The sequence below is a fragment of the Dermochelys coriacea genome, chromosome 19, assembly GCF_009764565.3.
Source record: "Dermochelys coriacea isolate rDerCor1 chromosome 19, rDerCor1.pri.v4, whole genome shotgun sequence".
NCBI lineage: Eukaryota > Metazoa > Chordata > Testudines > Dermochelyidae > Dermochelys > Dermochelys coriacea.
The window spans coordinates 16,171,131-16,192,029 of record NC_050086.2 but is presented as its reverse complement, the minus strand read 5'-3'; the positions used below and the strand labels follow the sequence as shown (position 1 = coordinate 16,192,029).

General features: G+C 45.4%; 1 protein-coding gene across 1 annotated transcript in view; it reads right to left on the bottom strand.

Annotated features, from left to right (window-relative positions):
• Window positions 1-20,696, bottom strand: part of SERINC2 (serine incorporator 2) — a 30,876-nt gene extending 10,180 nt beyond the window's left edge. Inside the window, exons 1-5 of the mRNA XM_038377750.2 lie at window positions 20,397-20,696; window positions 4,982-5,143; window positions 3,240-3,427; window positions 1,995-2,008; window positions 1,665-1,730 (exon numbers count right to left, since the gene is read on the bottom strand). Coding sequence (XP_038233678.1) covers window positions 1,665-1,730; window positions 1,995-2,008; window positions 3,240-3,427; window positions 4,982-5,143; window positions 20,397-20,435 — 469 coding nt within the window. The 5' untranslated portion in view covers window positions 20,436-20,696. The remainder of the gene's footprint in view (window positions 1-1,664; window positions 1,731-1,994; window positions 2,009-3,239; window positions 3,428-4,981; window positions 5,144-20,396) is intronic.
• Window positions 20,697-20,899: the final 203 nt, after the last annotated feature.

Genomic DNA, 20,899 nt, shown 5'->3' with positions numbered 1-20,899 from the left:
AACAAGGACCAGTTGCTAAGACACAGAATACAGCCACTGGATTACAGCAGCATCAGTATTGGGTTTGCGTCAGAAGTTATTTCTTGCTGTTAGTCAGCTAAGCTATCCTAAAACCAGCCTCAGCCACAAGGAGAGAGTCACTTCCCTTCTGTGGCCTGTCCTGGCTCTGCAGGGTGCACACCAACCAGCAGCAACTTTCCTATCCCTGCAAGGCCAGGTGCATGAGCAGTTAATAAGGCGTTAATACCACACTTCTGTAGCTAGTCAGTCCCACTTGTATATGCACCACTGCCCTCAGCTGGGGGAAATGAGCAGTGCTCAAAAGTTAGGCAACTTGGTAAAGACAGTCCCCATGTTCGTGACTTTCGCCCTCTTGTGCCAATGAGCATGATGACACTCTGACCAGACTGAGAGCAAACAGCAGCTTCGTTTCAGCGGCTTGTGTTGCTTTGGAGCTGATGGCTAACAGAGCTATTCCCTGAGCTGCATGCGAAGCAGAGATACCGTTTGCATGCAATGAGTTACGCTTCACTAGTGCTCAGAGATGAAGGCTTTTGTCTGCACACAAACCTGCATGGTACAGATCCATGTACGGACACTATTATTCCAGTTTAATTTACACCTGTTCCTATTCAAATTAAACTAAATGAAATAAGCCTGGTTTAAACCAAAATAAGAATGTGGCACCAGTATAATTAAACCCACCCCTTTAAACTGGAGAAGTCCCATGTATCAACAAGCCCAGAGAGGAAGAGAAGAATATGATGGTGATTGGCCAGTCAAATTATCTGCCCTGCTTCTGACATTTTCCCTTTCCTGCATCAGAGAGCACTAAGCAGCAGAACTCTCAAGTAGTTTATTACTTCTTAACAGTCCAAAAATCAGGGGGAAAAAAGACTGTAAATGTTCTGCCAGAAACCAGACTTTCCAAAGCACAGTGCGTCTATGCGTCTGTCTCCCCTGGCTACTCATTCCCCCACCCCTGTTGCCCCTAGCCCCTGCTGGCTCCCCTGACCCGCATCAAGGGTTTAATTTGTCCCCAGGCTTGCCGGAGCTGAGTAAGTCCACTGTGAAAAGTGATACTTCTGTGTTTGTTAATATCACTTTTCACAACAGACTTACTAGTTAGCAATACATAAATTACAATGATTTGGACCTGTATGTGCGTATTTATTTGTTTTTCCTAAAGCTAATTGAGTGTTTTAGGAAAATGTGTGAGAGCGGCCACCAGCAAGAGTTGGTGGCCGCACTCTGAGGCCACCAAATAATTTGTCCTGAGAACCTCTGTATCTATGGTGTCATTATCTGGGAGGCTCCCATCCAATTAAAAACAAAACTCATTCAGTTCAGATGACTGTCTCTTTATCTGTCCTACAATGGGCACCCCAGGGCACGCACCACACCCCAGGTATAAGACCTGCGTGAACCAGCATTGCATCAAGGCCCTGAGCTAGCTAAAGTTGGGCTCCAGCAGACCACCAAGGGAAGTGGGTTTGAGAGGCTGGAACCTCGCCTGAGAACGTCCCGATATTGTTCAAGACTCCAAGGACCAACAGCAAGAGCAGCCTGTAAACACTGACTGTACAATTATATTAAGGCACAGCCTACGTCGCATGTAACCCGTGGACAGGCATGGATGTGTTTATACATGTACGTGTGTTTACCTGACGTGAACAATCCATCGGGAATATAGAAAGCGCCCACTGTGATTCCAATCAAATCAGGAATTTGAAGAACCAAACTGGATGGGAAGACAAGAGCTAAGAAAAGCCACCTGAGACCGAGGAAGGGAAGCAAGCTGGTGAGGCCCATCTGGGCCGAGTCCTACGCCCACTGATGCTCTTTACTTCTACTTGGAGTTCAACCAACGACCAGAAGTGCAATTGACTCGTGCTATTTATAGTGCATGGAATCTATGGCAGGTGTTGGCTTGCTGCCCTGTTTCCAGACAAAAATAAGTCTCACTTCTCTCTGGTCAGGAAAATAGTTACCTTTAAAAAAAAAAAATCTGCTTTTGTAGATAGCTGCTCCGTGATTGGCTTGGAAAACAGAATGTTTACATGCAGCAGCCAATCAGAATACAGCTATTAAGTAATGCTAGACAGAAGAACTGTTCCTTTCTTGCACCAACATTCACTAGCGAAAATAATTAAAGCTCCAGTCAGCATTTTATGGAATAGAGCAGTCATAGATCAGTGACGCCTGCTTTAAAATGAGTAAGAACTGCAGTATTTATCTAAGAAGAAAAGGAGTACTTGTAGCACCTTAGAGACTAACAAATTTATTAGAGCATAAGCTTTCGTGAGCTACAGCTCACTTCATCGGATGCGAGCTGTAGCTCACGAAAGCTTATGCTCTAATAAATTTGTTAGTCTCTAAGGTGCCACAAGTACTCCTTTTCTTTTTGCGAATACAGACTAACACGGCTGCTACTCTGAAACCTGTGAGTATTTATCTAGCAGCAGGAGGCTATTACCCTGCAGTAACATCTGCTTTGACCATGAGAGCTGCAGGGAATTCAGGGCCAAAATATGAGTGTTTGTTTATTTTGAGAGAAATGTTACATACCTACCATTCTGAGATTTACCTTTGTACCAGTTCCCCTGCAGGGTTTGCAAACTAAACAATGCAATTGGGCTAGAGCAAACTGGGGGTCAGGACCCCTCAGGGGGTTGCGAGGTTATTACGGGGGGGGGGGGGGGGGTCCGCGAACTGTCAGCCTCCACCCCAAACCCTTCTTTGCCTCCAGCATTTATAATGGTGTTAAATATATAAAAAAGTGTTTTTAATATATAAAGGGGGGTTGCACTCAGAGGCTTGCTGTGTGAAAGGGGTCACCAGTACAAAAGTCTGAGACCCCCCTGGGCTAGAGCATGAGAAACAGAAAACAAAACCAGGGCACTGCCTAGTTATTGGACTCAATATCCTTCCCTACAAAGGGGGTGAATCCTAATTGCCTTCATTGCAGGAAATCTTTGGTGTGGTTCTGTGGTCTGCATTAGTCAGGAGGTCAGACCAGAGGATCCCTTTCTGGTCTTGAAAACTGACCAGCAGATTCCCACCAAGGAGATGAGAAAGCATCCGCAATATAAAGTAGACAAGATTTTTTTGAATTACTTCATTGTGAACAATCAGTGGCTTGGTTAGTAACATGCCAAGAACATTTTACAATAATTGTGACTTAAGTGAAGCACTTCCTGTTAACATCAGGGAGGTGAGATAAATCACAGTAGCCTTACCCATTCTGAATTGCTGCTCTTGGGTCCTTACTGCTTCTCACACAGATCATTATCAAGGCGAAGAGGAAGAAGAACATAGCCGTTGCAAAGCACATGCGGTACACAGACTTATGACCCAGGAAGGATTTGCAGTTGACACTACCTTGGATGCCTAGATTTGAACTGCCTCCTTCACAAAAGCCAGGAAGCTGTTACAAGGAGAGATGGGGAGAAAACACTTCTGTGAGCACCTCAGAACATTATCTCAGAGCCGTGCCTAGAGACTCCACCAAGATCACAGCCATTGCGCTAGGCACTGAATTTATACAGAGGACTTGTCTACACATGAAAATTAATCCAGAATAAAGTAAGGTGTGAATCTGAAATGGATTAATGATTCCTGATCAACTGCATGTGTGGATGCTCTCATTCCAGAACGAGTGCCTCCAAATTAGCTTAACCAACTTCCAAAAAATAAGTGCATTCAGCTGATTTGGAATAAGGCATTCTAATTCTGGAACTGAGTTAATCAGGAACAGTTATTCTGGAATAACTCCCCATGTAGACAAACCCAGACTAAGACTCAGTCCATCCCTTGAGCTAATAGGCAAAACAAAGGGGTGGGAGTGGAAGCAGAGGTGAGGTGACTTGGCCAAGGTCCATAGCAGGCCAGCAGCAGAACCAGAAATAGAACCCGTGCCTCCCTTATCCCAGTCCAGTACCCTAGTCACTCCACCGTGCTAAGTAATTATTTTTCCTTTTTAACTGGGATTTCAGGGGAAATAGGTCCCAGCCTTGCAAGCAGCTCTGTGCTGGCAAACCCTTTATGGGTTCTGTGCAAAGGCAGAGTTATTTGCAGGACCAGGGGCTTTTAATTCTCTACAAGTTTAGGCAAAGGGAGCTGGTAGCCAGAGTCTGACTGGCTTCACGACGTCTCTTTGTAGCTTGTACACAAGGACTGACGAGAATTCACCAAGTTCTCACCAGAAATGTAACTGTTCCTCTTCAGAGGAAAACACTCAGTGAATGTGCTGCTGGCAAGGGTGCAGTCCGCAAGACGCAGACAGCTCTAGCAGCAGGAGTATCATTTCCCACCAGTGAGCCTCAGCCTTCATATGGAGTGACCACTTCTAGCAATGGTTGGGGGGGAGGGGAAGAGTTAAAATGCACACTTCAATCCCTGCAACATCTTCCTAGGGGAGGTGGTGGATCCTCCATCACTGGGCATCTTTAAATGAAGACTGGCTGTGGTCCTGAAAGACACCCCCTCATTTAACCACATGCTCTTGGGCTCCGCGCAGGAATTATGGGGTGACATTCTAAGAGCTGCGTAACAAAGCGCAAATTAGTTTAGCATAGTTTAGACTTAATCTATTAATTCAGTCTTCATAACCCGTTGGTTACTCAGCCAGTTACAATGCCAGAACGGGACTGAGGCAGCATGGCCCAATGGACAGCAAGTTGTGAGAACTGGGTGATAGGTCACGTTGTCTCACTGTGCCTCAGTTTTCCCCATCTGAAAGGAGAGCTAATAACACCCTCTCTTTATAAGGCACATTAGGATCTCTGGGTGGTGGGAAGGGAACACTAAGTGCTAAGTATTAATATCATTTTTCCTTTCTTCAACATGTCAGAGGGCTTCATTATTTAAATCCTCTTTCCCCTTTACGTTTTCTGACACCGATCCCCACAACCGCAGTTCACGCTTTGCTCAGAGGTCCCACGTCAGTGAGGCAGGGCAGGACATTGGAAATGCTGCTTACCTTGTGCAGCTGTTCTTCCACACCGGGTACGATCATGACAATGGATACCAGCGTGCCCAGGAAGAGAAAGAAGGTGAAGAGGAGGCGGGAGATGGTGGAGTTCCTTGAGGAGGGGCAGCAGCCACACAGGAGGCAGGGAGCTGAGCCGCACAGACATGACACCTGGCAATGGAAGAGTCAGATTGAGCAAACAGATGGTACTGGGTGCCATGGCCAATTTGCTTCCTGCCACGGGACTAGAACCTGGACTCCCCAGTCCCTGCCCCCATGAAGAAATGGCACCGGGTTGCTTAAAAGGAGAGGGCTTCCCTCTGTCGCCCCAAACCTAATCGTGAGGGGCCTTATACAAAGGGGAAGGTATAGGTTGGGCAGGGCGGTGAGACCCGCAGACGAGGTTTGGCTGACGAGCAGTGGGATGGGCAGAGCCCAGGCTGAGAGATTCTAAGGCCAGAGGCACAACCATGCTCAGTCAGTCTGACCTGCATCACACAGGCCTGAGGACTGCCCTGAATTCAGATAAAATAACCTCTCTACTCCTACTCCAGATTCCCGTTCTCATATCCCAGGATTGCATTAGCCCTTCTGGCCACAGCATCGCACGGGAAGCTCATGTCCAGCTGAGCATCCACCCACAAGTCTCCTCTCAGAGAAGCTGATTTCCAGGTTAACACAGCAAGTCTGTAATAGAGCCAGGAATTGAACCTAGAACTCCTCAGTCCCTGGCTGGTATCATAATCACAAGACCATCCTTTAGTACACTGTAGCCTATGGACCTGATGCTGGTCTCATACTGATCAAATATTACAATAACTCAATTGCAATCAAAGGAGTTAAACCAGAATGAGGTCAAAGTCTGGCCCTGAGTACCTTAGAGCACTAGTGGTAGCAATGAGGATGGAAATACTAGTGTGGGCTAGCAGTCAGTGTTTTCACCACCATATGGTCCAGCTCTGCTCTGAACAGGTGAATAGCACTGGACTCCCAGCCTGCTACACCAGGGCTCCCTCAGAGTTTTCTGTTACAGTTTGCTTCCAACCACCCTGGCTGATCAAGCTATAACAGGCTTCTGCATGGCAATTTGCCTTGTATAAATGATAATTATCCCTAGCTCTTACTTAGCTCTTCTCATCTGTAGATCCTAAAGTGCTTTACAAAGAGGTCAGTATCGTTACCTCCATTTTACAGATGGGGAAACTGAGGCACAGAGCTGTCAAGTGATTTGCCCACAATCAGCCAGCAGGCCATGGCAGAGCCAGGGATAGACCCCAGGTCTCGAATCTCAGTTCAGTGCCCTAACCACCAGGCCATATTGCCTCTACTGCACCTATTCCACTTTCACCTAGTCAGACCGTGTCTGCTCTGGATTCCCAGGCTGCTAGCACCACTGGCGCCAGAGTGCAGAGCGGTGGCTTAGCTAACTCAGCATAGGCTGAAGAAGTGGCAGCAGAGCAGCTACATTGTCATTCCACTGCCAAGGGGGTTCCTTCGGGCCATGAAGGGAGTCTGAATACTGGACTGAGACCCTGGATACCTGAAAAGGACTCTGTGAAGCTGGCATGCCGGATGCCAGCTCTTGCCCAGGCTGCAGGCATTGGCTAAGAACTAACAACCTCGCAGCTGGAGACCAGCGCAGGTCACCTGTATGTTAGTTTTGCTCAAAGTAGGCATTAGTCTCCTAAGAATGTATTCAGTGTTTAGACTCTGTGAAATGCTTGTCAATTGCTGCCTGTGTTTATCTCCCTTGTAACATCTGGATCCAGGCTATAAGAAAACACATACGTTTTGGTTTATAACTTCAAAAAAATGTTTGCCCTGAACTTGTGAACTCAGGCTCCGGAATCATCACCCTGCCCACCCAGAAGGGCTCTCGATATCAAACGGCCCATAGAGAATGATTGGTTGGCTCACGGCCCTATTGCACCTGGGAAATGCTACCTGCAAGGAAGCGCCTCCTGTCAGCTTGGAAGCTGAATAAAGAAAATAAAAACAAAGCCACAGGAAAATTTTCCATCTTTTTGGCTGTTTAAACTCTAAAGGGCCAGAGGCTCTAAACTGAAACCAAAGATTTCCAGGGTCTGATTCCTTGGCCTGCCCTGAAAGACACTTTCAATTGACAGATCACTACAATTCTGTCACTCTTAGGATTTAGATGGTAACTCATTGGTTTGGGTATGTTTGCTTGTTTTAACCTGTAAATAACTCTCCTATTCCTTTTTCCTAGTTAATAAACCTTTAGGTAGTTTATTACAGGATTGGCTACAGGCGTGCTCTTTGGGGTAAGATCCAGGGCACCAACTCATCTGGGGGTAAATGACTGGTCTCTTGGGACTGGAAGCAACCTGAACCTGATGTGTTTTTTTGGGTAAGTGACCATTTATCACTAAATCCACTTTGTATGGGTGACAAGATAGACAGGAGAGTCTAAGGGAACTGTCTGTGACTCCATGGTAAGACAGTTATGATAATCCTGGAGATCACATTTGTTACTGGCTTGGTGAAATCTAATTCCAGAACACACCTGTCATAAACATACAGCTAAGGGTAGCATAAAATCCCTCCTTTACCGGTAAGAGGTTAATCAGTTCCATTAACCTAGTTGGCACCTGACCAGAAGGATCAATGGGGAAAGAAGATACTTTCAAATCTGGGGATGGGGAGGGAGATTTTGTTTGTGCTCTCTGTGTGTTCCCTCTTGAGACAAAGAAAGAGACCAAGCAGGTAATCCAGCTCCTTCTGAAACGATACATCTAAAATTACAGAAATTGTAAGTAATAGCAAGGAAATGTGTTAGATTCTCTTTTGTTTTAGCTTGTGAATTTTCCCTATGCCTAGAGGGAGGTTTATTCCTGTTTTGTAACTTTGAAGTTGAGCCTAGAGGGGAATCCTCTGTGTTTTAAATCTTTTTATTAGCCTCTAAAATTACCTTCCATGCTGATTCTACAGAGGTGCTTCTTTTACTTTTTTTTTTTTTTATAATAAAGTTCTTCTTTTAAGAACCTGATTGGTTTTCAGTGTCCTAAAAACCCAAGGCTCTGGTCTGTGCTCACCTTGTTAACCTATTTGGTTGGTATATTATTCTCAAGTCTCCCCAGGAAATGGGGTGAAGGGGCTTGGGGGGATATTGGGGGGGAGGGAATAGGGCTCCAAGTGGTCCCTCCCTGCATGTTTGTTTAAAACACTTGGTGGTGGCAGCAATACTGTCCAAGGACAAGGAAAGAAATTTGTGCCTTGGGGAAGTTTTTAACCTAAGCTGGTGGAATATAAGTTTAGGGGGTCATTCATGCGGGCCCCCACATCTGTACCCCAGAGATCAGAGTGGGGAGGGAACCCTGACAACACCACTGATTTGGGGTGTCTGCCCTGTGGTAGACACTCAGAGTCATGAGCCACTCCAGACAGTGTGACAGCCTCTAGTGTAATATGGGAGGCGGAAGTACTGTCTTGTTCAGGTTAAACAATTGAAGAGGCCTCCTGGAGAGGAGTGTGTATATGTTATATGACAAGCTGCATAAAGAAAAAAGAGCATTTGAGGTTAAGTCATGGGGGGAGGGGAAATGTTACAGGAATTGAAAGCGGATTTAAATTTTAGCATTTTTGTGGGGCAAAAAGTGAACCCATAAAACCCCTAGCATGACTGACTGACTGCTCCTTGACAGGGGCTGGGAAAGGAAGTTCTCCTCTTTGGAGTTTCCTTGCAGAGTCCCACAATTCTGTGTGTAAGGGGACTGTTGCTAGCTCCCAGTACTAAAAGGGGGAAGGGTCAATGGGGAAAGAGGACCCTGAGACTGACAGTCCCTCGAAACAATGGGGAGAGGCCAACGCTCCAGGTCAGCCTGAATGACAGGGTGGCCAGGCTAATCAGGGAGTCAGGAGGCCAGGGCGGTCCTATCCTCTGTGAGAGCTGGATTTGCCTGAGTCAGACAGAGTGGGGCCGAGCTAAGGAGAAAGCAGGGACCCGAGCTGAGCTAGGGAGCAGAGCTGGGCCAGATCCAGAGGGACCAGAAAAGCAGCCCAGAGAGAGCAGACCCTGTCTGGGGAGCAGAGCTGCAGCCCCAAAGCCAGAGGCCCAACCCAGAGAGAGCAGACTTGCCCTGGGAGCAGAGCTGCAGCAACCAGAGCCAGAGGGGCCAGAAAAACAGCCCAGGAAGCAGGTCAGTGCTGGGAGCAGAATCACAGAAGCAGCCTGCAGAGCAGACCTGTCCTGGGAGCAGAGCTGTAGCAACTGGAGCAGAGTTGTAGCAACCAGAGCCAGAGGGGCCAGAGAAGCAGCCCAGGGAGCTAAAGGCAGAGCAGCAGCCGTGCTGAGGCAGAGCGGAGCTGGAGCTGGAGCCGTCCGGAGCCGGATGTCGTGAGCAGCTGGGAAGAGCGAGGGGGGATCCTGGGCAGTGGGCCCAGCACAGGGAGGCGCCTCCTCCAGGAGGCTCTGCAGGCCAGACTCGGAGGGGGATTGGTAACCCTGACAGGGCGGGGGCAACGCTGGAAGAAGGGCCCTGCCACCTAGAGCCTGTGGTCACCACCAAAGCGAGTGTCCAACCCACAGCATCCCTGCAGCACAGCCAGGGCTGGAGAAGGCGGCCTGGGACTTACAAGGAGCAGACTGTGAACTGCCTGACATTCCAGAGACACTGTTTGTGATGTTCCCTGCCACAGAGCGGGGTGATGTGTTTCCTTTAACCTTTCCCATTTTTCCTTATTCTTTTTAAAATTAATTATTAATTAGATAACTTGCATTTGCTTTAACTCTTATGTAATGATCAGTGGATCAGAGAAATGTCCATGCAGAGAGAGTACCCCGGAGTGGGGACACCCTAGCCCCTGTCCTAAGTGACCACAGCAGGGTTGGGGGTCGAGCCCCCCAGGAATCCTGGGCCCAGCCTTGTTGGGGTTGCGAGGACTCTGCCAGACAGGAGAGTGGAAGGGGAGTCTTCAAGGGCAGGGAGGCCTCTGGGTAAAAGAAGTGGGAACGAGGACTCAGATCCTTTTGCTAGCCCACTTCACCGGGGTCGTGCAGAAGCCAGGAAAGTTCCCCACAATAGTGGGACTATTCCCCCGCTTACATGTGTTTACCTTGGCTGGGCTCTGTTACCCAACCTTTCATATTACAGCCACGATTTACCTGCCTAGTTTTAAACTTCTCATTCTGCAGAAGTGGCTATTCCAATATTCTCCCAAATCAACAGGGTTCTGCCTATTGGTGCCTGAAACTTTGGAACTGGTCCAAGTGGTGTGCAAGAGTGATTACGTTACAGACAGAGAAATGCCTCCCAGAGCTGATGGTGAGACCTCACTTCACTTGGCCAATGACAGGTTTCAGAGTAGCAGCCGTGTTAGTCTGTATTCGCAAAAAAGAAAAGGAGGCACGAGTCCTCCTTTTCTTTTCACTTGATCAGGAGTTAAAAGGATACTAAATTGCACATTTTTAGGCAAAAACGGTCAGTACTTTTAATAAAGTAGGCTGCGTGACCCTGCACGCACACAAGGGGGAAGAGCTAAAGTTGCGTGTTCGTCTTACTCTAACTTTCTGACTTCCTGGCTTTTTGAATGCTGCATTGTGCAACTTGATTGCTCTCTGAATGTGGCTCATTTGTATGGAACTTTCAAAGGGTTTGTTTTTTAAAGCAGGAGAAGAAACAAGAGGATTTAAGAAAAAAGCAAAATAAAAAAATAAAAAGCATTAGTTTCTGTTATCTATGAATCCCTAAGCAGCAATCACTACCCCATCTGGAAGGAAGCTAACACAAGCAGTAGGTCCTTGTTAGGACAGCACGTCCAGGAAGAAAAGATTAAGTTACCATGGAGGAGAAAGATACCACCCTTGGTTGACTGACACATGCTCAAAACTACGGGAAGAAGCGAGGGAACCAAAAAATGACCTTGCCTTTTAAGATGTAATCAAGAGCTGAACATCAAGACAAGTACGAGGAATGAAAAGTCACTGCTGTAATTTTGAGATTAAGGGTGTTTAAGGTTGTCAAGTTCTGTCCCAGCTCAGAGACCAAAACATGGCAGTATACACAAGCTAAATTGCTCAGGAAAATCTCTCCCATGTATACTTCATACATGATTTGCCCAGTGCCCATAACTTTGGCAAATCAAAACTTTTTTCCAAATCAAGGTCATACTCTAATACTAACAGCTGGCTCTTATTCAGCGCTTGTCATCCACAGAGCTCAAAAAAGCTGAGTATCATTATACCCCTTTTACAGATTGGGAAATCGAGACACAGAGAGATTAAGTGGTTTGCCCAAGTGGGAGAACCAGGAGTAGACTCAGTCCGCTGGACCATGCTAATTCTCACTGTTTCCAGGCCAAATTTCAATCTTAAAATTTCATCCAGTTTTCCTATAGTTTAAATGGGTAAAATTGTGATTTTTTTTTTTTAAAAAAGGCAGTAACACAAATATTGTTTCTCCCATTTTCTGCTTCAAAAAAGTCTCACTCTCCTTTGTTCAGAGATAAGCCATGGAAAATTTCAGTCCTAAAACTGAATGTTTTGGAGAATTATGAGTCTCTGAAAACAAGGGGCTAGAAGAGAAACTATTTTCCACCCTTCACCCTAGTGGACACGTCCTGTTCCTGCTCTGTGATGTGGGCACAGTACAACCGTACTCAGGGATTGCATGACACATCCAAGAGATGTTACATCCATATTTGGGGATAAAAATAGTCAGGAAACCAGTATGTTAGAATTCGTATAACTGAATTACAACATAACTGCTGCTAGTAACACCCTCCCAACACTTCCCTGCACAGAACGTAATAGCATGTGATACTGCTAAAGCAAGGCCCTGGAGCAGTAATAAAGCAAATAGCCTTGCTATGTCCACGAGTCGGACAATAGCCGGACCATACATCAATAAGGATCAATAGTTCCACCAATAAGGACAACCTAAAATAGAAAGATTAGGGTTGTATCTTTTTTTTTTTTATGATGTACAGAAGTGGCTACAGTTTCACTTCTGGGGCATTTGTGACGTAATAATGCTACTGATCCCCCAGGCATTTACAGAGTAACAGGAAAAACAGGATTGACACCTTCTGAATTTCTAACATAACAACCAAACAGAATCACCTACACCCACAAGGGAAAGGGAAAAAAAAACCTATTTCAGACTTTTTTTTTGTATCTAATTAAAAAGCAAAAATGGAATAAACCCACTTTTGCCCCACTTCACAGGTTACCTGAATTAAAAATTATGCAAACGTCAAATCAGAGAATCGTCTAATATTGCCAGAGATCTTATGACACCTGACTATATAGTCCACCTGCTCACTGAGAATTTACTTACTTAGACACACAAAGGCCTCAATTCTCAAAAGAACAAGGGTTTTGAGTGCCAGACACAAAACATCCTAGAACGGGCAAGTTTTTCAGAAGGCAAGTGCTCAATGTTTTCTGAAAATGAGATCTCCTTAAGGTGTCAAATTGAACACCAATAATTGTTAGTCAATTTGGAACATGTAGGCCAGAGTTTATCTTGAGCCTACAATATTTTTGATCTGATCCCTATAACAAGCCAGTGAGAAGGAGCTCACATTAGCTAAATGCCACTCCCTGGAAATGACAGCATCGCTACACCGAACATATAAAAGATATGTTCAGTTCAGCTCTGTTGGGATCATTTGTGTGGGAGAAAGATGCAAATTAATGTTTGCTGGGGGAGGGAGGGCGAAGTCAATTGCTTCCAATTTTTAAAAAGTATTGTTTGTTTTTGATGATGTAAACATCGGGAAACTTGCAATTTATGCAAGAAAGTATTTCAAACAAAGCAATACTATTCTATTTAACTTCTTAGTAATTTCCTTGGGTATTTTCTGATGTATTGCTACTGACTAATGTAGGCCCTGATCCAGCAGTGTACTTTAAGCACATGCTTATCTTTAAGCACAAATAGTCCTGTTCATTTCAATCCTAAGATTTATTTTTTTTGCTTGTTTTTAAAGAGTAGGGCCTAAAAAAATATGAGATCTTTATTATTTTTAATTTGGGTTTCTTTTTATTTGCTCTCTGAGCCTTTAGGGCACACTTGATTCACATTTTCAGGCTTTTCTCCACAACTATGAGAGCTAGATACTTACTTTTCATTTTTAAATGACAGTTGGGGTTCTCATGCAGTGACTTTTCAAGCATCTGGGGCTTCACATTAACTAAAACAATCACAAGAGTGCAAGACCAAAGTTAAGCATGTGCGTCAGTGCTTTGCTGGGTTGGGGCCATAAGCAGTTTCGGTAGTGCCTGGGCAGCAAGATGTTAAACGTATGGATTGTTATTGATTCCAAAGGAAGTATACTGGGAGCAAACACTAATTAAAAAATTAAATACAGCTGTTTTGAGTTCCCACTACATTTCCCTCAAGAGAAAAAAATACATCCACAATATTTTTGGAGAGTGTTAAAAACAACTAGAGTACTGTGTCCAGTTTTGGGCCCCATACTACAAGAAGGATGTGGAAAAATTGGAAAACGTCCAGCGGAGGGCAACAAAATTGATTAGGGGGCTGGAGCGCATGATTTATGAGGAGAGGCTAAGGGAACTGGGATTGTTTAGTCTGCAGAAAAGAAGAATGAGGGGGGATTTGATAGCTGCTTTCAACTACCTGAAAGGGGGTTCCAAAGAGGATGGATCTAGACTGTCCTCAGTGGTGGCAGATGCCAGAACAAGGAGTAATGGTCTCAAGTTGCAGTGGGGGAGGTTTAGGTTGGATATTAAGAAAAGCTTTTTCACTAGGAGGGTGGTGAAGCACTGGAATGCGTTACCTAGGGAGGTGGTAGAATCTCCTCCTTAGAGGTTTTTAAGGTCAGGCTTGACCAAGCCCTGGCTGGGATGATTTAGTTGGGGATTGGTCCTGCTTTGAGCAGGGGGTTGGACTAGATACCTCCTGAGGTCCCTTCCAACCCTGATATTCTACGATTCTAATAGAGAGGCAAAAATACACAAGATTTTCCAAGAGCATATGTAAGTAGCATATGCTCAAAACCTGCTAAGAACTCTTCTTCAGAGATGTTTCAAGGGGACCAGGAAACACCACCACACAGCTTATGCCCAAGAGTTCTGACTACGTAACAGAGCGTAACAATGCACCAATTAGTCTTCAGGTTTAATGTGAAAAATGTTTTTCAAACATGTTACTAGTCTGTCTTTAAAATCTATGTAACAGCACATCTATGGAGAAATGCAAAAAGATCCTATAATCTCCTATACGCCGACCCTGCATGGTGTGAACTGGGGGGGAGGAGGCGGGGTGCTGGTGAAGTCAAGCAGATTTTATACGGGGTGAAGGAAGATCCAATTAAGTATAACCCAGTTGGTACAAGTGTCAGAATTTAGTGGTTCAGCTCCAGAGAGAGCAGCAGCTGAATAAATTGTTTCTTAAGTGAACCCACCTGCAAAGTCACTCAGCTTTGTGTACCATCTGAGAGCAGACGGAGACTTTAAAGGGGTTAAAGCCAGGGCGTCTAGAGATTTGTTATTTTAAAATAGAATCTCTACACAGTCAAGCTTTACCTCTACGTTTAGCTCACTTCCCCCACACTAGCAGGGCAGAAGTAGCAAAATAAATACAGCTGGCTTCATTTCAGCAGACTGCCCCCAGAGCAAACTTGGTGGTGGGGGAATGTCTCTAGCTACAAAGTTATTCCGTGTAGGGGAAAGGGAGTCACAGACACCTACAATATGAACAGGCTGTAGCATGCTGAGCAGCTTCAGAGAGAGAGACTCTTTCAAGACAAAAAGAAAAGGAGGACTTGTGGCACCTTAGAGACTAACAAATTTATTTGAGCATAAGCTTTCGTGAGCTACAGCTCACTTCCACGGCTGCTACTCTGAAATCTTTCAAGACAAATGCCCAAGTCCTGCTCACTTTACTGACACAAGTAGCCCAAGTAAAGTCCAGCCAGATCCAACTCCAATGTTTCATCTTCACTGGGTTAGCGACCCCACTGTAAAAACCTAGTGGAAACTTCCCGTGAGGCAGGTGAGGTCATCTGCAGGCCAGGTACAGGGCTGACCTCGTGGAAGGCACTACAGGTATGTAGCTTCCACTAGGATTTTATAGCAGGATAGCCAACACCGGTTAAGTTATCCCACAGCGACGGACTCTTTAGTAGGGAAGACATCGCCTGAGTATGGAACAGTTAAGAGTGCTGTCCAGCTTACTATCAGCACCAGACTGCAGGGCAATGCTATCATCACACGCCTGGGAGACATTAGTCCTGACAGCAAAGCTACATTCACAGCCGAGACTGTACTTTCATTCCCCTGTTTCCAGCGGATCAGTTTCAAACAAAACTTCTGGGCTGAAAGTTTATGCAGCTGTTTCTTCCTGTTGGATCGCCCAGAAACAGTGATTTTCGGTCAAAAAAGTTATCCACTATCTTCTCGCTACGGAATGTGTGATCTACTAAGCTTGAAAAAGAAAAGTTGTTTAAAGAAGTTGCATAAAGGAAGTTAACATGTGACACGTGACACACATTACTTCCGTTACAGACCAAAGTATGCTCTGATCTATAAACATTTATTTCAGTGGCCACTCATGTTCTTCCTTTTTAAAACCCTTAAGAAATTAAATTACCCGTCTCCCCCAAAAGTGCAGCATTACTGCCAAGAATCAACAGGCACAAAAGCTAGGAAATTCAAGTTATAGTTCTCATTCTGAATTTAAAAGGTGACCTGCAAAATATTAATAATGTGGTTGGCAAAGGCATAACATTTAACATCTACAAGAATGTAAACAATGTTACTGTGGTTGAGTATACCAGAACTTTGCATATCCTGAGTAGAGTCTAATTTTAATTTCTCTGCCATGACTATTCATTACCTATTGGTTAAATTCTGGGTGCTCTATAGCAGTGGTTCTCAACCAGGGGTACGTGTACCCGTAGAAGAATGCAGAGGTCTTCCAAGGGGTACATCAACTCATCTAGATATTTACCTAGTTTTACAACAGGCTACGTAGTTTTACAACAGGCTACGTAGAAAGCACTAGCAAAGTCAGTACAAACAAAAATTTCATGCAGACAATGACCTGTTTATACTGCTCTATATACTATACACTGAAATGTAAATACAATATTTATATTCCAATTGGTTTATTTTACAATTATATGGTAAAAATGAGAAACTAAGCAATTTTTCAGTACGAGTGTGCTGTGACAATTGTATTTTTATGTCTAATTTTGGAAGCAAGTAGTTTTTAAATGAGATGAAACTTGGGGGTAGACAAGACAAATCAGACTTCTGAAAGGGGTGCAGTAGTCTGGAAAGGTTGAGAGACACTGCTTTATAGTGTTGCATTAACAGTTTTTTTGTATTAAATATCATTAATCTCCAGTGTAATACTGAATCCCTGGTCACTGTGGTCTCTGATATCTTACTATCCCTTTCCTCATTCTCAGAGCAGGCTACTGCATTTTAAGATAGTACATAAGAACGGCCATACTGGATTAGACCAATGGTCCATCTCGTCCAGTATTCCGTCTTCCAAAAATGGCCAGATGCTTCAGAGGGAATGAACAGAACAGGCAATCATCAAGTGATCCATCCCCTGTCGTCGACCCCCAACTTCTGACAAACAGAGGCTAGCAACACTCAGAGCATGAGGTTGCACCCCTGCCCATCCTGGCTACTAGCCACTGATGGACCTATCCTCCAGGAACTTATCTAGTTCCATTCTCACATGTGCTTGCAATTTAAAAACTTTCTAGACAGAAGAAGCTTGGCTATAACCACTTCACCTAAGCCTGCTGAACCCACTCATTACACACATCTCTCCTCCCTCACCAGTGCATCCTCCAGAAGACTGGGAGGAAGGGTTGCTTTAAGACAAAAATGAAACTGAGCAGCTAATGTGTTTTGTCATATTATGGTAGCTGACACTGGGGGCCAAATTCTGGTGCACTGTGTAAATGGCTTCAAAATAGGCTCACAGCTATGTGCTCACATACTACAGTACAGAACTAGATCCCGGCTGGTAAGAGGATCAGCCTCCACATGGATTATTCCCACTAGCAGCACAAATAATCTGTGCCAGGGAGGTTGCATCATTCCTGTCACTTGGTGAGGGGCCCGCATGCATAACCATAAGAGAACAGGTTTCAGAGTAGCAGCCGTGTTAGTCTGTATTTGCAAAAAGAAAAGGAGTACTTGTGGCACCTTAGAGACTAACAAATTTATTTGAGCATAAGCTTTCGTGAGCTACAGCTCACTTCATCGGGTGCATCCAACGAAGTGAGCTGTAGCTCACGAAAGCTTATGCTCAAATAAATTTGTTAGTCTCTAAGGTGCCACAAGTACTCCTTTTCTTTTTGCATAAGAGAACAGATCCTCAGCTGGCGTCAACTGCCACAGTGCCACTGAAGTCAATGGAAATACAACCATTTATGCTAGCTATGGATCTGCCACAGTGACCACAGTCCCAGCCTCCAGGCTGCCCCCAGAATGACCCTCTGACTTTTGGGGGAGAAAACCAGAATTAGAGTTGCAAACTGCTAACACATGCTCTCAGACCACAGACTGATTATCTGGCACTTACATACATGCACACAGAATGTGCAGCTAGAGTCTGCGATACATTTCCTACCTGAGGCCTCCAAACATTGTTCAAAATCATACAAACTGTGAGCTTTAAACGTCCTAAAGCAGTAGGCTGCAGGCCACTTGTTGCAACGGCCTTTGGAGCATTTAGTCAGGTTGTGAAACCATCTCAGTTCCAGCCAGTATCAGCCACCTGATACTACTCTCAGTTGTGTTGCAATAATTACTAGGCATGGCAGCTACAAGCAGGCCCTGGTGATCCTGTTCTGAAGTTAATTTACATTGGCCTCCTTCCAATAGGTAATCACATAGAGGTGTGTTTAGAGGAAAACAAACTGGTTTTTAAACTTCTATCTTGGGTAGGTCCCTTTAATAACATCTTGGTGCTTTCACACACAAAGAGGGTGTGAGTCGATTGCAAAGGCAAATGTTATTCAATGACAAAGAAGTATCAGGGGGTAGCCGTGTTTGTCTGTATCCACAAACACAACAAGGATTCTGGTGGCACCTTAAAGACTAACAGATGTATTTGGGCATAAGCTTTCGTGGGTAAAAAGCCACTTCTTCAGATGAGAGAAGATTCAGAGCACATTTATACATATATTTTGTATATTGTGTGTGTGTGTTTTTTTCAGGCTCCTAAGCATTTTCACCCAACTACTGTGCCTATCATAGACAGGTCTGAAGCACTGGAAACATTTGACTGGGAAGACAGGACGTGCCACTGAAAACTTGGATCAGATGACAGTGTTGCTAAAGAAAACTCCCAAACATTACCCCAAAAGTTTAGAAGACCCTCCCACACATTAAAATTACACGTGGCACAGTTTGAAAGAAAAACTAAAAACTGAAAGCCCTGGTATTTAATAGACAAACATTACTTATTTTAACTTGATCTAACTAAAATACCTACATTAAAGAAAAAAAAACTAGTAATGTTTAGGGCAGTGGTCCCCAACCTTTCTGTGGGAATAGCATAGTCTCGGTGGCATTCTGGCAGGCGGTTCTCCGGTGGCCTCGCTTGGTGGTGGCATTTCCATGGCGTGGTGTCCCGTGGGCGCACAAAAATGCCCCGGTGGGCACCATGGCACCTGCGGGCACCACGTTGGGGACCACTGGTTTAGGGGATTCTTTTTGGCTATCTGAGAAGTGAAAGGGTGTTTTATCTTTTAAGAGTTCTTTACTTTCTGTTATGAAGAATTTATGCTAGTGCCACATTTACCAATTTTGAGTCTGATCCTGCAAACCTGAGGTCATGAGAGTTGTCCCATTGGGAGTATTCATTCTTGTGTTCGCAGGATTGGGTCCTGCCTCCTTACACCTCATGGTTTTATTTGTCTTAACAAAATCTGCAATTTTGTTTTAAAATGTCAACATGTAAAAACATTACACTGCTGCTTTAAGCCATAAAACCACACAGACTTTCTTGATAAAGAACTTCCTTGAGGTTTGTTTCATAAACAGTCACAAAAGATGCATGCCACGAACACAAGCAGTTTCTGGCTTTGAAAGAACAAGAAACAGATTTCATGCAAACTTACTCTGGCTATACAGTCCTCTCTCATTTTAAAACCAAGTGTGTGTGTGTGCGTGTGTGTATATATATATATATATATATATATATATATGCATGCATGCAAGCTTTGAGTAACAACTAACTAGTCACTTTAACAATAAGCCATACACAGTTCTGTATTATTTTATACACTCCGGTTTTTAAATTTAGGGAGATTAGGTAGAAGCCAAAATTTGCAAAGAATTTGTAGACAGGAAATTAAATACCATGATCAAGTTTTGCAATAAATATTTTAGACACTTTAGAAATATTTAGAGACACAAAAAGGCTCCCACACAAGTTTTATGTTGCACACTGTACAGTGATACATGGACTTCCTCCTGACCTCACTCCCCTAATTTACACTAAAAGAAAAGGAGTACTTGTGGCACCTTAGAGACTAACAAATTTATTAGAGCATAAGCTTTCCTGAGCTAAGCTCACTTCATCGGATAGTAGCTCACGAAAGCTTATGCTCTAATAAATTTGTTAGTCTCTAAGGTGCCACAAGTACTCCTTTTCTTTTTGCGAATACAGACTAACATGGCTGCTACTCTGAAACCTAATTTACACTGTTGGCTTTATTTGAAGTTTTAGGAGGTTGGAAAGATGACTAAGAAATTATAGTGATTGAATCATTTTGTCTAGAAGAGAAGTGGAGAACACATTCATTTATTAAAGAAAAAAATTATCAAACTTTCAAATGACTCTCTATATTTAAACAGAACAAAAAGCAACTCAAGAGAGGTTTAAAGCCAGCGAGGTGCAGGTAACAAGGCTTAGCAGGACAGAGTCAATTTCAGGGGGAAGAGAAGAACAAATCTGAACCCCTGCAAAAAGGCAGATCTTTGCCTTCGGGAACAAATGGAACTCGGAGGGAAAGAAAGGAGCAGAGAGAGAGACAATCAGCAGGGGAGGGGGGATAGGAAAAGTGGGACGGGGGAAACAGAGAAAGAAAAGGTTTCAGAGTAGCAGCCGTGTTAGTCTGTATTCCCCCCCCCCAAAAAAAAAAAAGAAAAGAAAAGGAGGACTTGGGGCACCTTAGAGACTAACAAATTTATTTGAGCATAAGCTTTCGTGAGCTACAGCTCACTTCATCCGATGCATTTATTTGAGCTTATGCTCAAATAAATTAGTCAGTCTCTAAGCTGCCCCAAGTCCTCCTTTTCTTTTAGGGAAAGGAAAGGGGCTGGAAGAAGAGGGAGCCCGCGGCTGGCGGGAGGAGACCAGAACGGGGACGGACCGAGAGAAGCGCCCCGGAGACAGGGCAGAGGGGACCGGGCGGCGGGGCACGCCGGAGAGGGCGCTGCCCGGACCGGGGCACTCACGCAGCTGAGCAGGGAGCAGACCCCCAGGCAGGCCCCCATGGCGCAGGACGCTCCGGGCGCAGCGAGCCCCGCTCCGGCCGGCTCCCGGGGTTACACGGCTCCCGGCGCTCGGCCCCTTCCGCCCCGGCGCTCGGCTCGTTCCGCCGGGCCCCGCCCGCTCGCCCCGCACCTGGCTGGCCGGGCTGAGCCACGCAGGGGCCGGGCGGGGCTGGCGCCGGGTCCCCGGGCTGGCCGCTGGCCATGCGCCCGCTGGAGCGGCCCCGAGCCTCTGCAAAGGGCGGCCACGTTCCCCGGCCCCTGGGTGCCAGCAGCCGCCAGCGACCAGCCCGCTGTGTGCCGGAGCCCGGGGCGTGCAATGCCCCCCCTTCTGGCTGGCCAGGGCTCCCCTCGGCCGCCCCCCGGGGTGGTGCCTTTTGCGTGGGGCAGCAAAGAAGTCAGCGATGGGAGGGGGCAGGGGCTAGTCAAAGCGCAGGGCACACACGGCCTGGGTCGCTTACAGCCCA